This window comes from Phyllobates terribilis, unplaced genomic scaffold (assembly GCF_046119375.1).
Source record: "Phyllobates terribilis strain yellow unplaced genomic scaffold, ASM4611937v1 Scaffold_5__5_contigs__length_657084704, whole genome shotgun sequence".
Classification (NCBI taxonomy): Eukaryota; Metazoa; Chordata; class Amphibia; order Anura; family Dendrobatidae; genus Phyllobates; species Phyllobates terribilis.
The window spans coordinates 121,031,361-121,052,140 of NW_027362765.1; the positions used below are offsets into that span (position 1 = coordinate 121,031,361).

At 46.4% G+C, this 20,780-nt stretch overlaps 1 protein-coding gene across 1 annotated transcript in view; it reads left to right on the forward strand.

The window, feature by feature from the left end:
* Window positions 1–259: 259 nt before the first annotated feature.
* PRPF6 (pre-mRNA processing factor 6) overlaps window positions 260–20,780 on the forward strand; it is a 40,233-nt gene continuing 19,712 nt past the window's right edge. Inside the window, exons 1-20 of the mRNA XM_073682895.1 lie at window positions 260–511; window positions 1,990–2,155; window positions 2,258–2,376; window positions 2,656–2,734; window positions 3,138–3,314; window positions 3,397–3,552; window positions 3,660–3,754; window positions 3,848–4,004; window positions 5,079–5,241; window positions 5,322–5,440; window positions 5,636–5,854; window positions 5,987–6,109; window positions 6,194–6,315; window positions 6,604–6,742; window positions 6,844–6,963; window positions 7,227–7,403; window positions 8,199–8,332; window positions 12,489–12,580; window positions 13,837–13,951; window positions 14,158–14,284. Of these exons, the coding sequence (XP_073538996.1) occupies window positions 345–511; window positions 1,990–2,155; window positions 2,258–2,376; window positions 2,656–2,734; window positions 3,138–3,314; window positions 3,397–3,552; window positions 3,660–3,754; window positions 3,848–4,004; window positions 5,079–5,241; window positions 5,322–5,440; window positions 5,636–5,854; window positions 5,987–6,109; window positions 6,194–6,315; window positions 6,604–6,742; window positions 6,844–6,963; window positions 7,227–7,403; window positions 8,199–8,332; window positions 12,489–12,580; window positions 13,837–13,951; window positions 14,158–14,284 (2,766 nt within the window). The 5' untranslated portion in view covers window positions 260–344. The remainder of the gene's footprint in view (window positions 512–1,989; window positions 2,156–2,257; window positions 2,377–2,655; window positions 2,735–3,137; window positions 3,315–3,396; window positions 3,553–3,659; window positions 3,755–3,847; window positions 4,005–5,078; window positions 5,242–5,321; window positions 5,441–5,635; window positions 5,855–5,986; window positions 6,110–6,193; window positions 6,316–6,603; window positions 6,743–6,843; window positions 6,964–7,226; window positions 7,404–8,198; window positions 8,333–12,488; window positions 12,581–13,836; window positions 13,952–14,157; window positions 14,285–20,780) is intronic.

A 20,780-nucleotide genomic window follows, 5' to 3' on the forward strand; every position in this document is an offset into this window, starting at 1 on the left:
GTGTTAAATTAATATTTTACGTAACAGGTGAGAGAACATTTTCACTACCAACATGACAGTCTACATGACAGTCCACACATCCTGGAGCCAGGAATCTAAACTTGTCTTTTTCTTTCTTCCAGGGAAAGCCTCAGTGGGGATAATGCACTGATAATATAAGACGTCTTCATTGCAGTAACTCCTGGTAACGGCAGGCAGCCATTGTTGTGGAGCCTTTGTCTCCAGTAAGATGGCGCCGGCTGCTATGTGAGGGCTCTATGGTCACGCAGCGCCGGAAGTTGCCGTCACGCAGAGCTCGGTGCATTGTGGGAGACGTTCTGCTGTCGCTTCTCAGTGCTGGAAAAATGGCGGCCTCCTCGTCGTCAGGAAGCGGCTCCGGGCCCTCAGGGGCCGGTAACCCCGGTGGAGCCTCCGGGCTAACTGCGTCCATCACCGGCACCATGAACAAGAAGAAGAAGCCTTTCCTGGGCATGGCGGCCCCTCTGGGCTATGTGCCCGGTCTGGGCAGAGGGTAAGAGATCGGCAGGAGATGTTCTGCTGTTATCAGTAGCTACAGGCAAGGGCACCTGGAGAAGGGTGTAAAGTGACCTGTGTGCGTTGAGCGAGGGGCTGTGGTGCTCAGCCATGAAGAGGGGCCGCAGCGCTTGGCGATGGTGGCGGAGAGGGGCCGCAGCTCTTGACGATGGTGGCGGAGAGGGGCCGCAGCTCTTGACGATGGTGGCGGAGAGGGGCCGTAGCGCTTGGCGATGTTCGCAGAGAGGGGCCGCAGCTCTTGACGATGGTGGCGGAGAGGGGCCACAGCGCTTGGCGATGTTCGCAGAGAGGGGCCACAGCTCTTGACGATGGTGGCGGAGAGGGGCCACAGCTCTTGACGATGGTGGCGGAGAGGGGCCACAGCTCTTGACGATGGTGGCGTAGAGGGGCCACAGCTCTTGACGATGGTGGCGTAGAGGGGCCGCAGCTCTTGACGATGGTGGCGGAGAGGGGCCGCAGCTCTTGACGATGGTGGCGGAGAGGGGCCGCAGCTCTTGACGATGGTGGCGGAGAGGGGCCGCAGCTCTTGACGATGGTGGCGGAGAGGGGCCGCAGCTCTTGACGATGGTGGCGGAGAGGGGCCGCAGCTCTTGACGATGGTGGCGGAGAGGGGCCGCAGCTCTTGACGATGGTGGCGGAGAGGGGCCGCAGCTCTTGACGATGGTGGCGGAGAGGGGCCGCAGCTCTTGACGATGGTGGCGGAGAGGGGCCGCAGCTCTTGACGATGGTGGCGGAGAGGGGCCGCAGCTCTTGACGATGGTGGCGGAGAGGGGCCGCAGCTCTTGACGATGGTGGCGGAGAGGGGCCGCAGCTCTTGACGATGGTGGCGGAGAGGGGCCGCAGCTCTTGACGATGGTGGCGGAGAGGGGCCGCAGCTCTTGACGATGGTGGCGGAGAGGGGCCGCAGCTCTTGACGATGGTGGCGGAGAGGGGCCGCAGCTCTTGACGATGGTGGCGGAGAGGGGCCGCAGCTCTTGACGATGGTGGCGGAGAGGGGCCGTAGCGCTTGGCGATGTTCGCAGAGAGGGGCCGCAGCTCTTGACGATGGTGGCGGAGAGGGGCCGCAGCGCTTGGCGATGGTGGCGGAGAGGGGCCGCAGCTCTTGACGATGGTGGCGGAGAGGGGCCGCAGCTCTTGACGATGGTGGCGGAGAGGGGCCGTAGCGCTTGGCGATGGTGGCGGAGAGGGGCCGCAGCGCTTGGCGATGGTGGCGGAGAGGGGCCGCAGCGCTTGGCGATGGTGGCGGAGAGGGGCCGCAGCGCTTGGCGATGGTGGCGGAGAGGGGCCGCAGCGCTTGGCGATGGTGGCGGAGAGGGGCCGCAGCGCTTGGCGATGGTGGCGGAGAGGGGCCGCAGCGCTTGGCATGATGCAGCGCAGTTAGCATAGTAAAAGATCTTGAAAGTCGCTGCCCCTTTAAGTATTCTCTGACTTGGGTTTCTCCTTGTCTTCTTTAAGTGCTACCGGTTTCACCACCCGTTCTGATATTGGTCCGGCTCGTGATGCGAATGACCCAGTAGATGACCGCCATGCACCGCCAGGGAAGAGGACAGTGGGCGACCAAATGAAGAAAAACCAAGCAGATGATGATGATGAAGATCTGAACGACACAAATTATGATGAGGTGATTATAAAATGTCACAATAAATCCAGATTGCCCTTCCAAAGGGTCATTGTCATTTCATAGAAATTCTGACGAGTCCTTTTTTTTTGTCCCAATCTCCAGTTTAATGGTTATGCTGGAAGCTTGTTCTCCAGTGGCCCCTATGAGAAGGACGACGAGGAAGCTGATGCCATTTATGCTGCCCTGGACAAGAGGATGGATGAGCGGAGGAAGGAAAGAAGGTGAAATATCAGTATTACAAGAGGATGGTGGTGACACTGCAGCAGGGATTAGCTGAGCACTCTGGGCCCCATAACTCTGCAAATTCTGAATAATGTGCATATATTACATTGTGGCCTTTCAGTAATATAAGGATGGCAGGAGTCCATCAGAACAGGGGTCACTTGTTCAGGACGTCTCTACTTTCAGGCTCTTAAAAGGATGTCTTAAACTAGGGACCCCCTGTATTGTGTTGAGAGTTCCTACTCCTAATGACTGCTCCTTTTTTTCTTATTATTAAGAGAGCAGAGAGAGAAAGAAGAAATTGAGAAGTACCGTATGGAGAGACCCAAAATCCAGCAGCAGTTCTCAGATTTAAAGGTAAGCAAGGCGCAGCTATTTGGTAACCACCATTGTCAGTCATACCATAGGCCATGTTTTTTTGGTCATCTAGAGGTTTTTCTCTCTAAGATGTAAGTAGGTTATCACATAAATCACTTTCATCATCTTACACAGGCAAGGCAATAAATATATAATTGCTTAGACCCTTACTGAATATGAGAAAGGGGCTTCCTTTGTGAATGGAGTGGTAGAGTACATGGGCTGGTCATTGCTCCTCTGTTTTTAAGACTGATGAAGATTTCGCTCAGATATGTCCGCCAGTCCTATGGACAGTGAATGGAGCGGTAATCACTCACTTGCACTACCACTCCATTCACACTGGCAACTTTGGAGCCCTGCGGCTGTCTTCTCTGTCCTCAATTATTTTATTTCCTATTTCCAGAGGAAACTGGCTGAAGTGACAGAGGAGGAGTGGCTGAGCATCCCAGAGGTTGGCGATGCCCGCAATAAGCGCCAGAGAAATCCTCGCCATGAGAAGCTGACCCCTGTCCCTGACAGCTTCTTCGCCAAACATTTACAAACTGGAGAGAATCACACATCTGTTGATCCGCGGCAGACAGTAAGTGCATTGTCTGTGTGCTTTAACTGCAGCAACCTTGAACTTATACATCAACCTTGTATTTATTTTTTTCTTACTTTAGCAATTTGGAGGATTGAATACCCCATTCCCTGGAGGGCTAAACACCCCGTACCCAGGAGGAATGACCCCTGGTCTCATGACACCTGGATCTGGAGATCTAGACATGAGAAAGATTGGTCAGGCCAGAAACACTCTGATGGACATGAGGCTGAGCCAGGTAAGGGGAATTACACATCATTACGGCCCTTGTGTAAATGTCATTAGGATTTGTAGGGAAGTATTGACACACACATATCTTGTACATCTTGATTTTTATGCTCATAGGTTTCAGACTCTGTCAGTGGTCAGACGGTGGTGGACCCTAAAGGTTATCTGACTGACCTGAACTCTATGATTCCAACACACGGAGGCGATATCAAGTAAGTGTGGTAATTCTGATATAACGTACTTTATTTAATTGGTTGTGGTACATTTTAGATTATTCAAGTTTTTTTTTTTTTCCCCTTGACCAGTGATATTAAGAAAGCCCGTCTTCTACTGAAGTCTGTGCGGGAGACTAATCCGCATCATCCGCCAGCTTGGATTGCTTCTGCTCGTCTGGAAGAAGTTACAGGCAAACTTCAAGTAGCCAGAAATCTTATCATGAAAGGCACAGAGATGTGTCCCAAGGTGAGCAATATTCTCGTGTGTGTTAAAGGGTTTACCAGGACAGTTAGTTTTTAGGCCCATAGTTTAAAAAAAAAAAAAAGTGCAGTCGTTACCAACTTCCTGTTGTGCCCAGCGCCGGTCTCTGCCAACACTGAGTGGTCACTGACCGCTCCTGCTGATGTTACGTCGACAGTGCAACTGCTTTTCTTCCTTTCTGCTCTGTTGATGGGGTTTGACTGCTGACGTCATGCTTATTGATAGCCTGCTTCCTAACTGCGGGAGCCGGCTGTCAATCAGCATGAAATTGGCAGCCACTCCCTGTCGACAGAGTAGCCAGGAAGAGCTGTTCTGTTGACGTTGAGCAGCCGAATCGCCGTCCGGAGCGGTCAATGACTGCTCTACCTGGCGCCAGGTATAACAGGCAGGAAGTTAGAAACTACCTGCCTGTTTGTTTTTAGGCCCATAGTAAAAAAAAAAACAAACAGTCCCAGATAACCCCTTCAAAGAGAGAACATGTAGTTGTTCATAAAGCCCATTCATTTCATTTTCCCTGCTTTCTTCATGGGTGGGAGACACTCTTTGCTGCTGCATTCTGTACTGACCTATGGACAGTGCTACCTCCTCACATTAATGGCCATATGCCTGTATAGGGTGTATGGGTAGGAGCTATAAATTATATTATTATGGTAAATACAACATAAATTATAGTAGTTTTAAATGGTATTCCCATCGTCTAAAAGGATATGCCATCACTAAAATCTGATTTCTAGGATCCCTGCCAATTGTGAGAATGAAGTGTGTGTAGATTGGTGGGAAAGCAGCTCATCTGGGTTCTCTGTGCAGCGCTCCTGACCACCAGCAACTAGACCCATTCACTTTGAGTAAGGTCATGCTAAATTTTCAGACCCAATGGGAAGCCGGAGCGCCATGCAAGAGATAAACACTAAAGGTGTGGCAACATTAGTTTATATCTGTGGCCAAATTATTCTTAGATTCGGTGGTAGTCTAAGGGGTTGTGTCTCATTAGAAAGTGATTGCATATCCTAGATTTACAAGATGGGAATTATCCATTAATGTAATGTTTGTTTTCTGTAGAGTGAAGACGTCTGGCTAGAAGCCGCTCGACTGCAGCCGGGAGACACTGCAAAAGCCGTGGTGGCTCAGGCCATCTGTCACCTCCCACAGTCTGTACGGATCTACATCAGAGCTGCAGAGCTGGAAACTGATCTCCGAGCCAAAAAACGTGTTTTGCGGAAGGGTGAGTAGTGGAATTTTATCATCCTCTGAAGTAGTCTGGATTGTCACACATAATAATGTCCTGGTTGTTGATCTTCACAGCTCTAGAACATGTCCCAAATTCTGTGCGTTTGTGGAAAGCTGCTGTGGAGCTGGAGGAACCAGAGGATGCTCGTATTATGTTGAGCCGTGCTGTGGAGTGCTGCCCTACCAGTGTGGAGGTGAGACTGCCGCAGGCTGGAAACTAAGACAGATGTAAGAGTCTGATGCTCTGGCGTTGGCTTTTTATGTCTCAGGCATGCTACCTTTTCCTAATGGATATGTCTTGATGACTGCTTGTCTAAAAGCTAAAATGCCACAGGTCAGAATCCTGTTAATGTCTGCTGTCTTATATATGTTGCCTGTTTATCTTCCAGCTTTGGTTGGCCCTCGCCAGGCTTGAGACCTATGAGAATGCCCGCAAGGTCTTGAACAAGGCGCGTGAGAATATTCCCACTGATAGACATATTTGGATAACAGCTGCCAAACTGGAAGAAGCCAATGGGAACACTCAGATGGTGGAGAAGATCGTAGACAGAGCCATCACCTCTCTGAGAGCTAATGGAGTAGAAATCAATCGGGAGCAGTGGATACAGGTCAGCTTTTAATGTGGATGGGAGAGGGCTCTTAGGTTGTATGAGATTTTCAATGACTTTTAGTGTAAGGCGACTAAATGACCAGTCTCTCTATCTTCCCTGCCACTAATGTAGTTTACTGTTATACTATAGGATGCTGAGGAGTGTGACAAAGCTGGCAGTGTGGTGACGTGCCAGGCGGTAGTAAGAGCAGTCATCGGTATTGGCATTGAAGAGGAAGACCGGAAGCACACGTGGATGGAAGATGCAGATAGTGTAAGTCTTTTTTTATTGAAAAAGTTTGGGTATTATCTCAATGTTCATTGAACCTAATGACATGTATATCATCTGACATTACAGTGTGTTTCACATAGCGCCCTGGAGTGTGCACGAGCCATCTATGCACATGCCCTCCAGGTTTTCCCCAGCAAGAAAAGCGTGTGGCTCCGAGCTGCTTATTTTGAGAAGAACCATGGTACAAGGTATGGGGGGGGAATGTCCCAAAATGTTCTTCAGACATGTCCTATCTGTATATGGCCATATGTTTGTGCTATTATGACAGACTTTCCTGTCCACAACTTACTTTCTATTTACATAAGCAGCCGACAAATTTATGAATAATTCTGTGAGTGTTAATGTAGGCTGCCATTCACAATCGGTGCAAAAAAATGTAAATATGATGCCCTGTATAATAGTGTGTAGGGCTGCAAGCCTAGTTTAGTTTTGCTGTCAAATTAAGAGCTTGTAAAATGATACCTTTTCTTCCTTAGGGAATCCCTGGAGACCCTTCTACAGAGAGCAGTTGCCCACTGTCCCAAGGCTGAAGTTTTATGGTTGATGGGCGCAAAGTCCAAGTGGCTAGCAGGAGATGTACCAGCTGCTAGGAGTATTCTTGCTCTTGCTTTCCAGGTTGGTATTATGACTGCATATTCATCCACTAGATTCTTGTTGTATAACTGGAGATTCTCTTAAAGGAGGAAAATCCATCAATTATATTTTAATCTTCTCAGGCTAATCCCAACAGTGAAGAGATCTGGTTGGCAGCCGTCAAGTTGGAGTCAGAAAACAATGAGTACGAGCGGGCTCGAAGACTGCTGGCTAAGGCTAGGAGCAGTGCAGCCACTGCTAGGGTAAGCACTGCTCTCCAGGCATTGTCTGAGGATTGGAGAAATGTATTACTCTTTTTTGCTACAGAAGGGGTGAAAAAGTTGCCGTAGTTTGCTTTTTTGATTTGTGCTTATCCTGCTTTTCACTTTGCATAGTTTTGTGGGTAGATTTGGGGCTTTTGATGCAACAGACGTACATTAATTTTCTTCAGAAATTGGCATAAAATCTAGCACAAATCATCATTTAATGTTTTTTTTTCTCATGTTATATTACTCTATGCCTACAGGTGTTCATGAAATCTGTGAAGCTGGAGTGGGTGCTGGGGAACATTGAAGCTGCTCTAGAATTGTGTGAGGAGGCGCTGGGCCACTATGAAGATTTCCCAAAACTCTGGATGATGAAGGGCCAGATTGAAGAGCAACGGCAGCAGATAGAGAATTCCAGAGAGGCGTACAATTCAGGGGTAAGGATGCATGGAAATTTCTGGAGTGTTAACATCTGTCCCACTTTTTCATCCATAATGAAGACTACAGGCGCACTATATTTATACGTTCATGGCTTTACTCTCAGGATGTATATGCCCAACAGTGGCCACAGTCAGGATGGGTCCACCCGTTGTGTTAAAAAAAAAAAAAATTATAATTTTTTTTTATATGTAATATATTATAAAACTCTCCGAAATTCAAAGCTAAAAAATTTGTATTTATTTGCAGCAAATGATAGTGTCAAAATACTAAAAAAGAAACAGATTACTCAAATTACTCATGTTTTAACTCAGGAACAGTTCAGAAATCAACATTTGGTGGACTAACCATAAGTCTTTCCATGCCTTTCAATAGAAAACTGTTCAGTGGTCTCTTAATTTTTGCCTCTAATATATATATATATATATATATATATATATATATATATATATATATATATATATATATATATATATATATATATATATATATATATATATATATATATATATATATATATATATATATATATATATGAAAAAGTTCTGCATGCTGCTCTCTGTCTGAAAACAGATACAAAACTGAAACCAGACAGGCCCCATAAAAAAATGAATGGGGTCCCCTGACATCTGTTTGTATCAGTTAGCAAATAAGTGTTGAACTACCTAATGTACATATGCACAGAGCATAAGCCTGACTGTGTCTTTTCTTGATCTATTTTTCTGTAATGTCTTATGTTAATTATAATAGGCTATTTCATGTTCAATATCTAGTATTTTTTTTTTTAATTGCAGTTGAAGAAATGCCCCCATTCAGTCCCTCTTTGGCTGCTGCTCTCTAGACTGGAGGAAAATGTGGGGCAGCTGACCAGGGCAAGAGCCATCCTGGAGAAGTCTCGTTTGAAAAATCCAAGAATTCCTGAGTTATGGTCAGTTTTCCTTCCTTGTCATTGCTGGTGTTTTTAACTCTCTAAAGGGTTTTTGCATTTTATCTGCAGAAGCGCACTGCTCCCCCATCCTCCTGATTTTCTGTTTAAGAGGAATTTACACCCATGAAGAAACTATTCTTTACAGTGGCATTCTAACTCCCCTGACTTGAACTGTGAGCTTTCCAATGCTGTAGTAGCATTGGAGGATTGCTGGGATACTAAAGCTGGCCGGATCATGTATTCTATGTGATGTGTACAGCAGTCTCAGTGTATCCTATGTGATGTATACAGCAGAGTTTCGGTGTATCTTATGTGATGTATGCAGCAAGACTTTGTGTCTTCTATGTGATGCATGCATCAGTCTGTGTCTCCTATGTGACATTTCCAGCACTCTGTGTATTCTATGGGATGTATACACAAAAGTCTCACCGTCTCCTATATGATATATACAACAGTCTGCGTATCCTATGTGATGCATATACCGCAGAGTCTCGGTGTAACCTTTGTGATATATATACAGTAGTTTCAGCGTATCCTATGAGATGTATACAGCACAGTCTGTGTCTCTAATGTGATGTTTACAACAGTCTTGGTGTGTTCTTTGTGATGTGGAAACTGCAGAGTCATGGTGTATCCTATGTGATGTATATACACTGTGATGTATATACAGCAGTTTCGGTGTACCCATTGTGATGTATATACAGCAGTTTCGGTGTACCCAATGTGATGTATATACAGCAGTTTCGGTGTACCCAATGTGATGTATATACAGCAGTCTCGGTGTATCATATGTGATGTAGAGACAGCAGAGTCTCTGTATTCTGTGTGATGTATGTACATCAGTCTCAGGATATCCTATGTGATGTGTATATATAGCAGTGTCCGCGTCTCCTCTGTGATGCATATACTGCAGTAGTCCGCGTCTCCTCTGTGATGCATATACTGCAGTGTCCGTGTCTCCTCTGTGATGCATATGCTGCAGTGTCTGGCTAAGTGCCCACGTTGCGGAACTGAAGCATATTTTTTACGCTTCTCCCTGGCGGGAAAATCGCATGCGGATTTTACGTGCGGTTTTCCCGCCAGGTAGAAGCGTTTGTGAGGCGTCTTTGCAGCGTCTTTGCATGCATTTCCGCATGCGGGTTATCAAGCACTTCTCCAAGTGATTTAAGCATCACTTTGAAAAGTGCTTGACAACTTGTTCACACTATATAAATCCATGCAACCGGCATGGATTTATATAGTGTGACCAAGTAATAGTTAAAAAAAAAAAAGAATCAGAATGGTAAAAAATAAAAAAAAATAAAGTTTATACTCACCTTCTGATGCATTCTCTGCCCCGTCCGGAGTCTTGAGCTGCTCACGCTGTTGTGTGCAGGACCTGCGGTGACGTCATTGAGTCATGTGATGGGTCACATGACTCAATGACGTGGCAGGTCCTTCAGACAACAGCGCGACGGAGGGAAAACATCAGAAGATAAGTATAAACTTTATTTTTTCTTTTTTTTACAGGTTCTATGGTACCCAGGTCTGGATGAGAGTCTCCTCTCCTCCAGACTTGGGTACCATCCGCACATTGATTCCGCATGCGGAAACGCAAAATTAATGAACATGCTGCGGATTTTTGACCGCAGCATATACGCTGCGGAAAAATCCGCAGCATGGGCATTGACATTGCGGAATGCCATTGGGGACCATGGGGTGCGGATATACATGCGTTTTACAAGCATTTACGCTGCGGAAATTCCACAGCATATACGCTTGTAATACGCAACGTGGGCACACAGCCTCTGTGTCTCCTCTGTGATGCATATACTGCAGTGTCCGTGTCTCCTCTGTGATTTGTAATTTTACTTATGTTCCTTGTTATGTTTTTTTATATATATATATATATATATATATATATATATATATATATATAATGTGTGTGTATATATATATATATATATATATATATATATAATGTGTGTATATATATATGTGTGTGTGTGTATGTGTATATATATATATATATATATATATATATATATATATATATATAATGTATGTATGTATGTGTGTGTATATATATAAAATATATATATATATATATATATATCACACACACATATATATATATACACACACACGTGTATGTATGTATATATATATATATATATATATGTGTATATGTATATATATGTGTGTGTGTGTGTGTGTGTGTATATATATATATATATACAGTACAGACCAAAAGTTTAGACACACCTCATTTAAAGATTTTTCTGTATTTTCATGACTATGAAAATTGTACATTCACGCTGAAGGCATCAAAACTATGAATTAACACATGTGGAATTATATACTTAACAAAAAAGGGTGAAACAACTGAAAACATGTCTTATATTCTAGGTTCTTCAAAGTAGCCACCTTTTGCTTTGATGACTGCTTTGCACACTCTTGGCATTCTCTTGATGAGCTTCAAGAGGTAATCACTGGAAATGGTCTTCCAACAATCTTGAAGCAGTTCCCAGAGATGCTTAGCACTTGTTGGCCCTTTTGCCTTCACTCTGCGGTCCAGCTCATCCCAAACCATCTCCATTGGGTTCAGGTCTGGTGACTGTGGAGGCCAGGTCATCTGGCGTAGCACCCCATCACTCTCCCTCTTGGTCAAATAGCCCTTACACAGCCTGGAGGTGTGTTTGGGGTCATTGTCCTGTTGAAAAATAAATGATGGTCCAACTAAACGCAAACCGGATGGGATAGCATGCCGCTGCAAAATGCTGTGGTAGCCATGCTGGTTCAGTATGCCTTCAATTTTGAATGAATCCCCAACAGTGTCACCAGCAAAGCACTCCCACACCATCACACCTCCTCCTCCATGCTTCACAGTGGGAACCAGGCATGTAGAGTCCATCCGTTCACCTTTTCTGCGTCGCATAAAGACACGGTGGTTGGAACCAAAGATCTCAAATTTGGACTCATCAGACCAAAGCACAGATTTCCACTGGTCTAATGTCCATTCCTTGTGTTCTTTAGCCCAAACAAGTCTCTTCTGCTTGTTGCCTGTCCTTAGCAGTGGTTTCCTAGCAGCTATTGTACCATGAAGGCCTGCTGCACAAAGTCTCCTCTTAACAGTTGTTGAAGAGATGTGTCTGCTGCTAGAACTCTGTGGCATTGACCTGGTCTCTAATCTGAGCTGCTGTTAACCTGCGATTTCTGAGGCTGGTGACTCGGATAAACTTATCCTCAGAAGCAGAGGTGACTCTTGGTCTTCCTTTCCTGGGGCTGTCCTCATGTCAGCCAGTTTATTTGTAGCACTTGATGGTTTTTGCAACTGCACTTGGGGACACTTTCAAAGTTTTCCCAATTTTTCGCACTGACTGACCTTCATTTCTTAAAGTAATGATGGCCACTCGTTTTTCTTTACTTAGCTGCTTTTTTCTTGCTATAATACAAATTCTAACAGTCTATTCAGTAGGACTATCAGCTGTGTATCCACCTGACTTCTGCACAACACAACTGATGGTCCCAACCCCATTTATAAGGCAAGAAATCCCACTTATTAAACCTGACAGGGCACACCTGTGAAGTGAAAACCATTTCCGGTGACTACCTCTTGAAGCTCATCAAGAGAATGCCAAGAGTGTGCAAAGCAGTCATCAAAGCAAAAGGTGGCTACTTTGAAGAACCTAGAATATAAGACATATTTTCAGTTGTTTCACACTTTTTTGTTAAGTATATAATTCCACATGTGTTAATTCATAGTTTTGATGCCTTCAGTGTGAATGTACAATTTTCATAGTCAAGAAAATACAGAAAAAATCTTTAAATGAGAAGGTGTGTCCAAACTTTTGGTCTGTACTGTATATATATATATGTGTGTGTGTGTGTGTGTGTGTGTGTGTATATATATATATAGATAGATATAGCTTGTTTGATCTCTGTGCCGACATTTACTTGCCATGGTCTGTCTTCCTTATGGGTACCTGGCAATCCGCATTGCTACTGTCCCTATTTAGTACTTGTGGATATGATAATCCCACCTTACATGCAGGTCCCTATACAATTATCTGTGAATAATTCTGTTACTGGGATACTGTGGAGTTATCCGCTAATTTATGGGTAGGTTTATACCCCCATTGTTCAGGCTTCTGTCTGACCTTCCTATTTTCTGCAGGTTGGAGTCAGTTCGGCTGGAGTTCAGAGCTGGGTTAAAGAATATTGCAAATACTTTAATGGCAAAGGCTTTGCAGGAATGTCCCAATTCAGGTGAGGGTCGTGATATTTGGAAATTGTAACTTTTTGGAAGGCAGAATAAAACCTTTCCCTCTGTTCAATCTCTCATTGCTCCTGTATATAATGGATACAGCTCATCTCTTTACTTAAAGCAACTTGGTCGGCAGGATTTCATACCCTGAATTATTTATATATGCATGAAGCTCTAATAAGAAGCTTCCTCCTGCGTGACGGACAGCTTCTATGCTGTGTGACTTCAGCCAAAGGAGCCACTAATCTCACAGGAGGAGGCGGCGCAGGGCGGGGAATAGAGCTGGTGTGACAGAGGCCTCAGATCTACCATAGTTCTTCAGCCTTCTTTGCTGAAATGCTCTATTCTCAGTAATGGAGGAACGAACTGGCCATGTAAAGGTATTGCTGGGTTGTCTTTGGCTACATGTGCATATAAATAGTTTGGGGTGTGAAATCCTGCTGACAGATTCCCTTTAGTGAAATTGTTCCCTTTGGAGTATCCCATCTGTGGGAGGCATGTGAACAGTTAGAATATGTACACAGTGACTGCATCAGCAGAATAGTGAGTGCAGCTCTCGAGTATAATTCAGGATCAGTACAGAATAAGTAATGTATGTACACAGTGACTTCACCAGCAGAATAGTGAGTGCAGCTCTGGAGTATAGTACAGGATGTAACTCAGGATCAGTACAGGATAAGTAATGTAATGTATGTACAGTGACTCCACCAGCAGAATAGTGAGTGCAGCTCTGGAGTATAATACAGGATGTAACTCAGGATCAGTACAGGATAAGTAATGTATATACACACTGACTTCACCAGCAGAATAGTGAGTGCAGCTCTGGAGTATAATACAGGATGTAACTCGGGATCAATACTGTATTTATAATTATAACCTAGTATAAAAAGCAATGCATAGAAGCCCTTTAGTAAGTAAATAGTAACACATGTAATAAACATAGGGTACTCTGTTTACATTTTTATCAAAAAAACATAAAAGCCATCCCACCGTGACAAGGTGTACCCCATCATGATGGTCCCTAACTCCAGTAACTGTTTTTAGAAGTGTCTCAGCTTTGTGTTCATTTTGGTTCATACGTACAATGTCCCACGCTCATTCAGTATAACCCCCTTGTAGAGCATGAGACTCATCCACAGAACCTGTAAAAGTTTAGAATATAGCTTTGCCCTTGGTTCTCTTTTGCCTCAGAATCTGAGTAATGTTTGTTTTAGAAGGTTTTTTTTTCCTGAAATTAAAGTTCTCTGTCCTTTCTCAGGTATCCTTTGGGCGGAAGCAATATTCTTAGAGGCCAGGCCTCAACGGAAAACCAAGAGTGTGGATGCCCTTAAGAAATGCGAGCATGACCCGCACGTACTGCTGGCCGTTGCCAAGTAAGTGCCACCTAACTGATAAATGCACAAGCTTTTAGGGGGCACACACAGCAGCAGTGTTCATTCAGGACCCATCTCCTCTCCATAGCGTATATACCAGCTGAACATAAATGTTTCCAGCATGTCTACGGTTGTTGCTGGCACATCTGAAAACTGCTCGTGCTTCTTTGTTACCATTCATCTCTTTATCATCTTCTTGCTTTCAGACTTTTCTGGAGTGAACGGAAAATTTCTAAGGCTCGGGACTGGTTCCACCGCACTGTGAAGATTGATTCTGATCTGGGTGATGCCTGGGCGACTTTCTACAAATTTGAGCTGCAGCATGGTACAGAGGTGGGTGCTTTATTAAATTTTCTGGTCATGTGGTCAGCCTCTTCTTATATGATTGCCCTCAGATATGATGCCCCTGATGGGCGGCTATGATTATAATCATTTTCACTGATGAGCAAAAGTTAAACATATTGCCAATTATTTCCTTCATGCTTGTACATCTGTCTCCAATATGCCATAAAATACTCCGCTTATGTAAAGCTCATTCGACACATTTACTGCAGTACATTCTGAATGTATAATCCATTCTGAATAGAGCTGTTTAGATAACAAGCGCATGGATTTCTGCAAGCCCTATTCAGATTAATAAGACAAATCTACCATGTGTGAATATACTCAAGTTCATTGTGAATGGCTCCGTCGGAGCTCATTTTTTTGGCGATTTCACTGGAAACTCCAATGTGAACCTAGCCCCACTATACACTACTTTCTTGGGTGTCAAACAGGTCAAGTGACCCCATTCTCATGGCATATAGATGACCTGTAAATGACTTCTCCTGATAGCATTGCCCCGCCTGCTTCTGAGCAGTATACCATTTCTTTTTCTATGCCCAAGTGCCTGGGGGCCACAATGGCAATGCAGGCTGCATGTTATGCACCTCTGCATTTGGTAGGGAACCCATTGCTACCTAAAAGCATTTTTTCTGTCACCCATGACAGCACAACGAGAGGGGATCCGCCCTTCAAGGACAGGAAACCTTCAAGATAAAAAAGGCGGCACTTCTCTCCGCCTCAGTGGTTTCGTGTCCTTGATGGGGGACCTTCCTTCTCGTCGGCGGCGACAGCATCAGGATCATCTTACCAGGGCCGGTCGGTTGTGGCAGGGCACAGTCTCTGCTGCGGCCGGTCCCGTGGGTCCTGGAAGCGCCGCGGAGGGGCCGACATCTGGTCTCCCGTGCAGGGGTTTTTGCGGCACCTACACAGCATGGCAACCCCGCGTCCCGGAAGTGACGAGCCGGAAGTCTCACCCCGTTGACTCGCGCCGTGACCTCTGACCCCCCCCCCCCCGGATGTAATTTTCGGGGGAGGGTACCAGAAGCTGCAGGAACGCCGGCCAGTGATCTCCCTGGCACAATGAGGGTATTTAAGGGTAGATCACCGGCTAGGCAGGGGCGCAGTGTATGGAATGGCCTCACAGCAGCCCTCCCCACTGCATCAGCAGCAAGAGCAGCAGACCATGCTGTAGCTGCAGCAGCCCGAGTAGATGGAGCAGCCGCAGTAGCCTCGGCGCCAGAAGCGCACCCAGGAGCAGCGTCCACCGCAGAGCAGGAGCGGTGGGTGTTCTGGGATACACAGCACCAAGGATTCAAGATCCAGCCGGCATAGCTCATGCAGGATCGATGATTCCGCGGTCTCCCGAGGAAAAGTGTCGGATACTGTCCTGCCTCCCGTTCCGGTACCCTGTTTTAATCTACTGGGTGGTGAGTGAGCTACGTGAAAGTCGACCTCCTAATGTAGACTTTTCTTCTGTTTTATCTCTCTCTCTCCCTCTCCTTCCTCCTTTTATATGGTCAGGATGTCCCTAGGAAATGTACGGGGAAGTCCAAGTACAGAGTGCCCTGTGTGAACGGGGTCTAACTAAAGACTGGCCCAAAAAGTTTTGCCAGCCATGTATTGAAACCATTTTGGAGGAAACCCCGGATTTTGCTTCAAATTTAAAATCCCTTATTAGGTCTGAGGTGGAAAAATCGCTAAAATCGTTTTTTCCAGGCAAAAGAAGTATCCCAGACCCATAGAGCAAAAACCCCACCCACCCTTTCAGACTCTGAATCCGACGAGGGAATGCTGGATGACTCCACTGACTCTTCCTCTTCAGATAGCGAGGCAGGCACAAGTCATTTTTCCCCCCTAGAAAGTATTGATGGCTTAGTAAAAGCCGTCAGGTCCACAATGGGGTTAGTTGACTAGAAGGCAAGAAAATCGGTACAGGATATTATGTTCGGTAGTTTGGATTGGAAAAAACATAGTTTTTCCAATTAACGATAAGGTGCAGGGACTTATAAGGAAGGAGTGGAATAAGCCGGAGAAGAAGGGTCCCCTTCCATCCTCCTTCAAAAGGAAATATCCCTTTGGTGAGGAAGATACCGCTTCCTGGAATAAAGCCCCGAAGCTGGATGTTGCGGTGTCCAAAGCTTCTGAAAAATCTTCTCTCCCTTTTGAAGCCACAGGGATGCTGAAGGACCCACTGGACCGGTAGGTAGATACCTTCCTTAACCCGTTAACAACACTTGCTGTATTAGTACGCAAATTTGCGTACCCCCTGTTCAGTGAGGGCTGCTACGCTGAGCCCTCACTGAACCGAGCGCATTCTTACAGCTGATTCTTACAGCTAACATGTGCCCGCAACAGCCCCGGGTGGAATCGCGATCCACCCGCGGCTGTTAACATGTTAAATGCCGCTGTCAATCTCCGACCGGCATTTAACGCGCGCTTCTGGGTAGCGCGTCATAAGCCCCGCCCATCGGCGACCCCGTCACGTGATCGCGGGTCACCGATGGGTGGGCATGACAACCCAGGGTCTGCAGCAGACGCCTGTGGTTGTCATGATCTGGTCGCTATGAGCGCCACCTAGTGGTCGGCGCTCATAGCACAGGACTATTTCTGCTGCATGCAGGGGATCTGCTCGTCCCCTGTATGTAGCAGAGCCGATCGGACAGTTGCTGCTTCTAGTCTCCTATGGAGACTATTGAAGCATGCAAAAAGTAAAAAAAAAAAGTTTTTAAAAATATTAAAAAAAATATAAAAGTTTAAATCACCCCCCATTCAAAATAAAATATAAAAAAAAAACCTACATAGACATATTTGGTATCGCCGCGTTCAGAATCGCCCGATCTATCAATATAAAAAAAAATTAATCCTATCGGTAAACGGCGTAACGAGAAAAAAGTTCTAAACGCCAGAATTAGGTTTTTTGGTCGCTGCAAAATTGCAATAAAATGCAATAACGGGCGATCAAAACATTGGATCTACCCCAAAATGTTATCAATAAAAACGTCAGCCCGGCGCGCAAAAAATAAGCCCTCACCCAGCCCCAGATCACGAAAAATGGAGACGCTACAGGTCTCGGAAAATGGTGCTATTTTTTTTTTTAACCAAATTTTGGAATTTTTTTTCACCACTTAAATATAAAAGAACCTATACATGTTTGGTGTCTATGAACTCGTAATGACCTGTAGAATAAGAAGGGCAGGTCCGTTTTAGCATTCAGTGAACGTGGTAAAAAAATAAATAAAAAACAACTGTGGTGTTGCACTTTTTTTGGAATTTTTTTCCCGTTTTCCCATACACGATATGGTAAAACTAGTAATGGCGTTGAAAAGTACAAATCGTCCCGCAAAAAATAAGCCCTCACATGGCCATATTGACCAAAAAATAAAAACGCTATGGCTCTGGGAACAAGGGGAGCAAAAAACGAAAATGCAAAAACGGAAAATGCTTCGGGGCTTAAGGGGTTAAGGGTACTTGGGAGTCTTCAGCGGGGTCATTGAAACCAGCCATAGCAGCAACCTGTACAGCAAGATCCCTCATGGTTTGGTTAGACAGGTTAGAAGACCAGTCACAAGACTCCATTCTGGCCTCTCTACCAGTATTGAAAGGAGCTGCGGCCTTCTTATCTGACGCCTCTGCGGATTCCGCCAGATTAGCGGCTAGATCTGCGGCCCTGTTTAATGCCGGCCGTAGAGCGGTCTGGCTGAAATGGTGCCCAGGGGATAGCTTTCCTTTTGTCTGTATATGTTCTCTTCCTTGTGAAGGAGATTTTCTTTTCGGTACCTCTCTTGACACAATTCTTAAGAAAGCAGGTGACAACAAAAAGGGATTTCCTGAATCTTTCTTCTCGGCTTTTAAGCAGTCCTTTCGGAGGAAGAAATTTGGCCGCAGAAGAACATCCACAGAACAATCTAGATGGGAGGTCATCAACTTGAAAAGCCTGAACAAATTCCTGAACATTCAAGATGGAAACAATAAAATCAACGATAAGCCTTCTATTTCCTGGCTGCTACATGGCAGTGTTGGACCTAAAAGATGCGTATTAACATGTGCCAATCCATCACAACTTTCAAAGATACCTCAGATGGCCGTAACTGTACAGGGAGTCGTCAGGCACCATCAGTACAGAGCTCTTCCCTTCGGCCTAGCCAGTGGCGCCCCGCATATTCACAAAACTTATAGCGGAGGTTAGTGCTCATCTCAGGGAGGAAAACAGATTGATAATCCCGTACTTGGACGACTTCCTAATAGTGGGTAAAACTCACGATCATTGCCTGGCCCAAGTGGATCAGGTGTGCACCATCTTAAAAAATTTAGGATGGTGTTTAAACCTAGAAAGATCAAAACTGATCCCGCAAACAACCCCAAATCTTGTTAGGTCTTACTCTGGATTCGGTTCGACAGGAATGCCGCCTGCCCGACCAGAAAAAATAAAAAAAATTTAGTTTCGGCAGCCATAACAAACCCGGTAATGACTCTCAGGGGGGCCATGTCTCTGCTGGGGTCTCTCACCTCCTGAATTCCAGCGGTATGCTGGGCCCAATTTCATTCAAGGGAATTACAATGGGATGTCCTAAAGAACGAAATCATCCTCAGGGGGCATCTGGAGGGCAGATTAACACTCCCTCACAATGTAATTCAGTCACTGCATTGCTGGTTAATGACAAACATGTTCCGGACAGGCGTCCCCAGGGTTCCCCTTATTACCAGAGTAATTACTACGGACGCCAGCCCCAGGGGGTGGGGGGCGCACCTAGACAACCACCCGATACAGGGGAGGAGGAGAGTCTGAAGTCTTCCAACATGTGGGAACTACGAGCAGTAGAGAAGGCACTAATCAGCTTCTTACCCCTTCTACGAGGACATCACATAAATGGTGCTTCACAAATTGATTCGTAAAAATGAAAAAGTGGAAAAAAAAACACTTTTTTATTTTTACGAATCAATTTGTGAAGCACCTGGGGGTTCCAAGTGCTTACTATGCATCTAGATAGGTGCCTTGGGGGGTCTAGTTTCCAAAATGGGGTCACTTGTGGGGGAGCTCCAATGTTTAGGCACACAGGGGCTCTCCAAACGCAACATGGTGTCCGCTAACAATTTGAGCCGATTTTCCATTCAATTTGTTAGCGGACACCATGTCGCGTTTGGAGAGCCCTTGATGTGCCTAAACAGTGGAGCTCCCCCATGTAACGGGTCCGGGAGGCGGAACCTCTGAGCTACTATACAAGGGGGCGGCCCTTGTAAGGGAGCGGGTGGCAGTCTCTGGGTGAACGGACAGGGAGTTACGGCAAGTGATCAGGGCAGTCTCTGGGTAAGGGGTAGGTACGACCTGTGATGGCAGAGCCTCCGGGTAGGCTAGCAGGCAGATGGTAGATGTGTGCTCCCAGGTGAGCAAGCGAGAGTCTCTGGAATAGCAGGTGGTCACGGCACGTGACGGCGGAACCTCCGGGCTGGCAGGCAGGTAGGTAACGGAGAAGCGCTCCCAGGTGAGCGGGCAAGAGTCTCTGGAATAGCTGGTGGTCACCGCACGTGACAACGGGACCTCCGGGCTGGCAAGCAGGCAGGTAACGGAGATGCGCTCCCAGGTGAGCGGGCAAGAGTCTCTGAGATAGCTGGTGGTCACAGCACGTGACAACGGAGCCTCCGGGCTGGCAAGCAGGCAGATAACGGAGAAGCGCTCCCAGGTGAGCGGGCAAGCTGGTCCATAGACAGACTGACCGGAGTAGTAAGGCAGACCGTCGGACCTCAGGCAAGCAGGCAGGTAGCTGATATGCGCTCCCAGGTGAGCGGGCAGGCTGGTCCTTTAGACAGACTGACAGGAGTAGTAAGGCAGACCGTCGGACCTCAGGCTGGCAGACAGGTAACAAGTATTCAGGCAGGAATCAGGCAGGTAACTAGCAGGAAACTGGCAGGTAACTGGCAACGGGACCTGAGGGCTGAAGCACAGGTGAGACACAGGTGCAAACAACATTGCTCGGGCACCTCCATTTTGGAGGAGGTGCCTTATATATGATGAAGTCCTCCGGCCATTGGCCGGGGACTCCTTAGGACGGCGCGCGCGGCCCCTTTAAGAGGAGGGGAGCGCGCGCGCGCCCTAAGCACAGGGGCCGGGAAGGAGCGCGCGCTGAGAGCAGAGCGGGAGGAGGACGCCGGGAAGGAGCGCGCGCTGACAGCAGAGCGGGGAGAGGACGCCGGGCACGGAGCAGAGCGGTGAGGGGAGCAGCGTCCCTGCCTAGCAGAGGGCAGGGACGCCAGCGCTACAGTACCCCCCCCTTTAGGCCCCCCCTTTTTTAGGCCAGACAGAAATTTAGCTAGGATGAGAGGGGCATGGATGTTCTCCCGGGGCTCCCACGTTCTCTCCTCAGGACCAAACCCCTTCCAATCTACCAGAAAAAGGGTCTTTCCTCTTACCCTTTTGGTGGCAAGAATGTTCTCTACCTCAAACTCGTCCTCAGCAGAAACCGGAGCAGGAGGCGTACCTGTAGACTTGGAAAAAGAGTTAAGCACCACA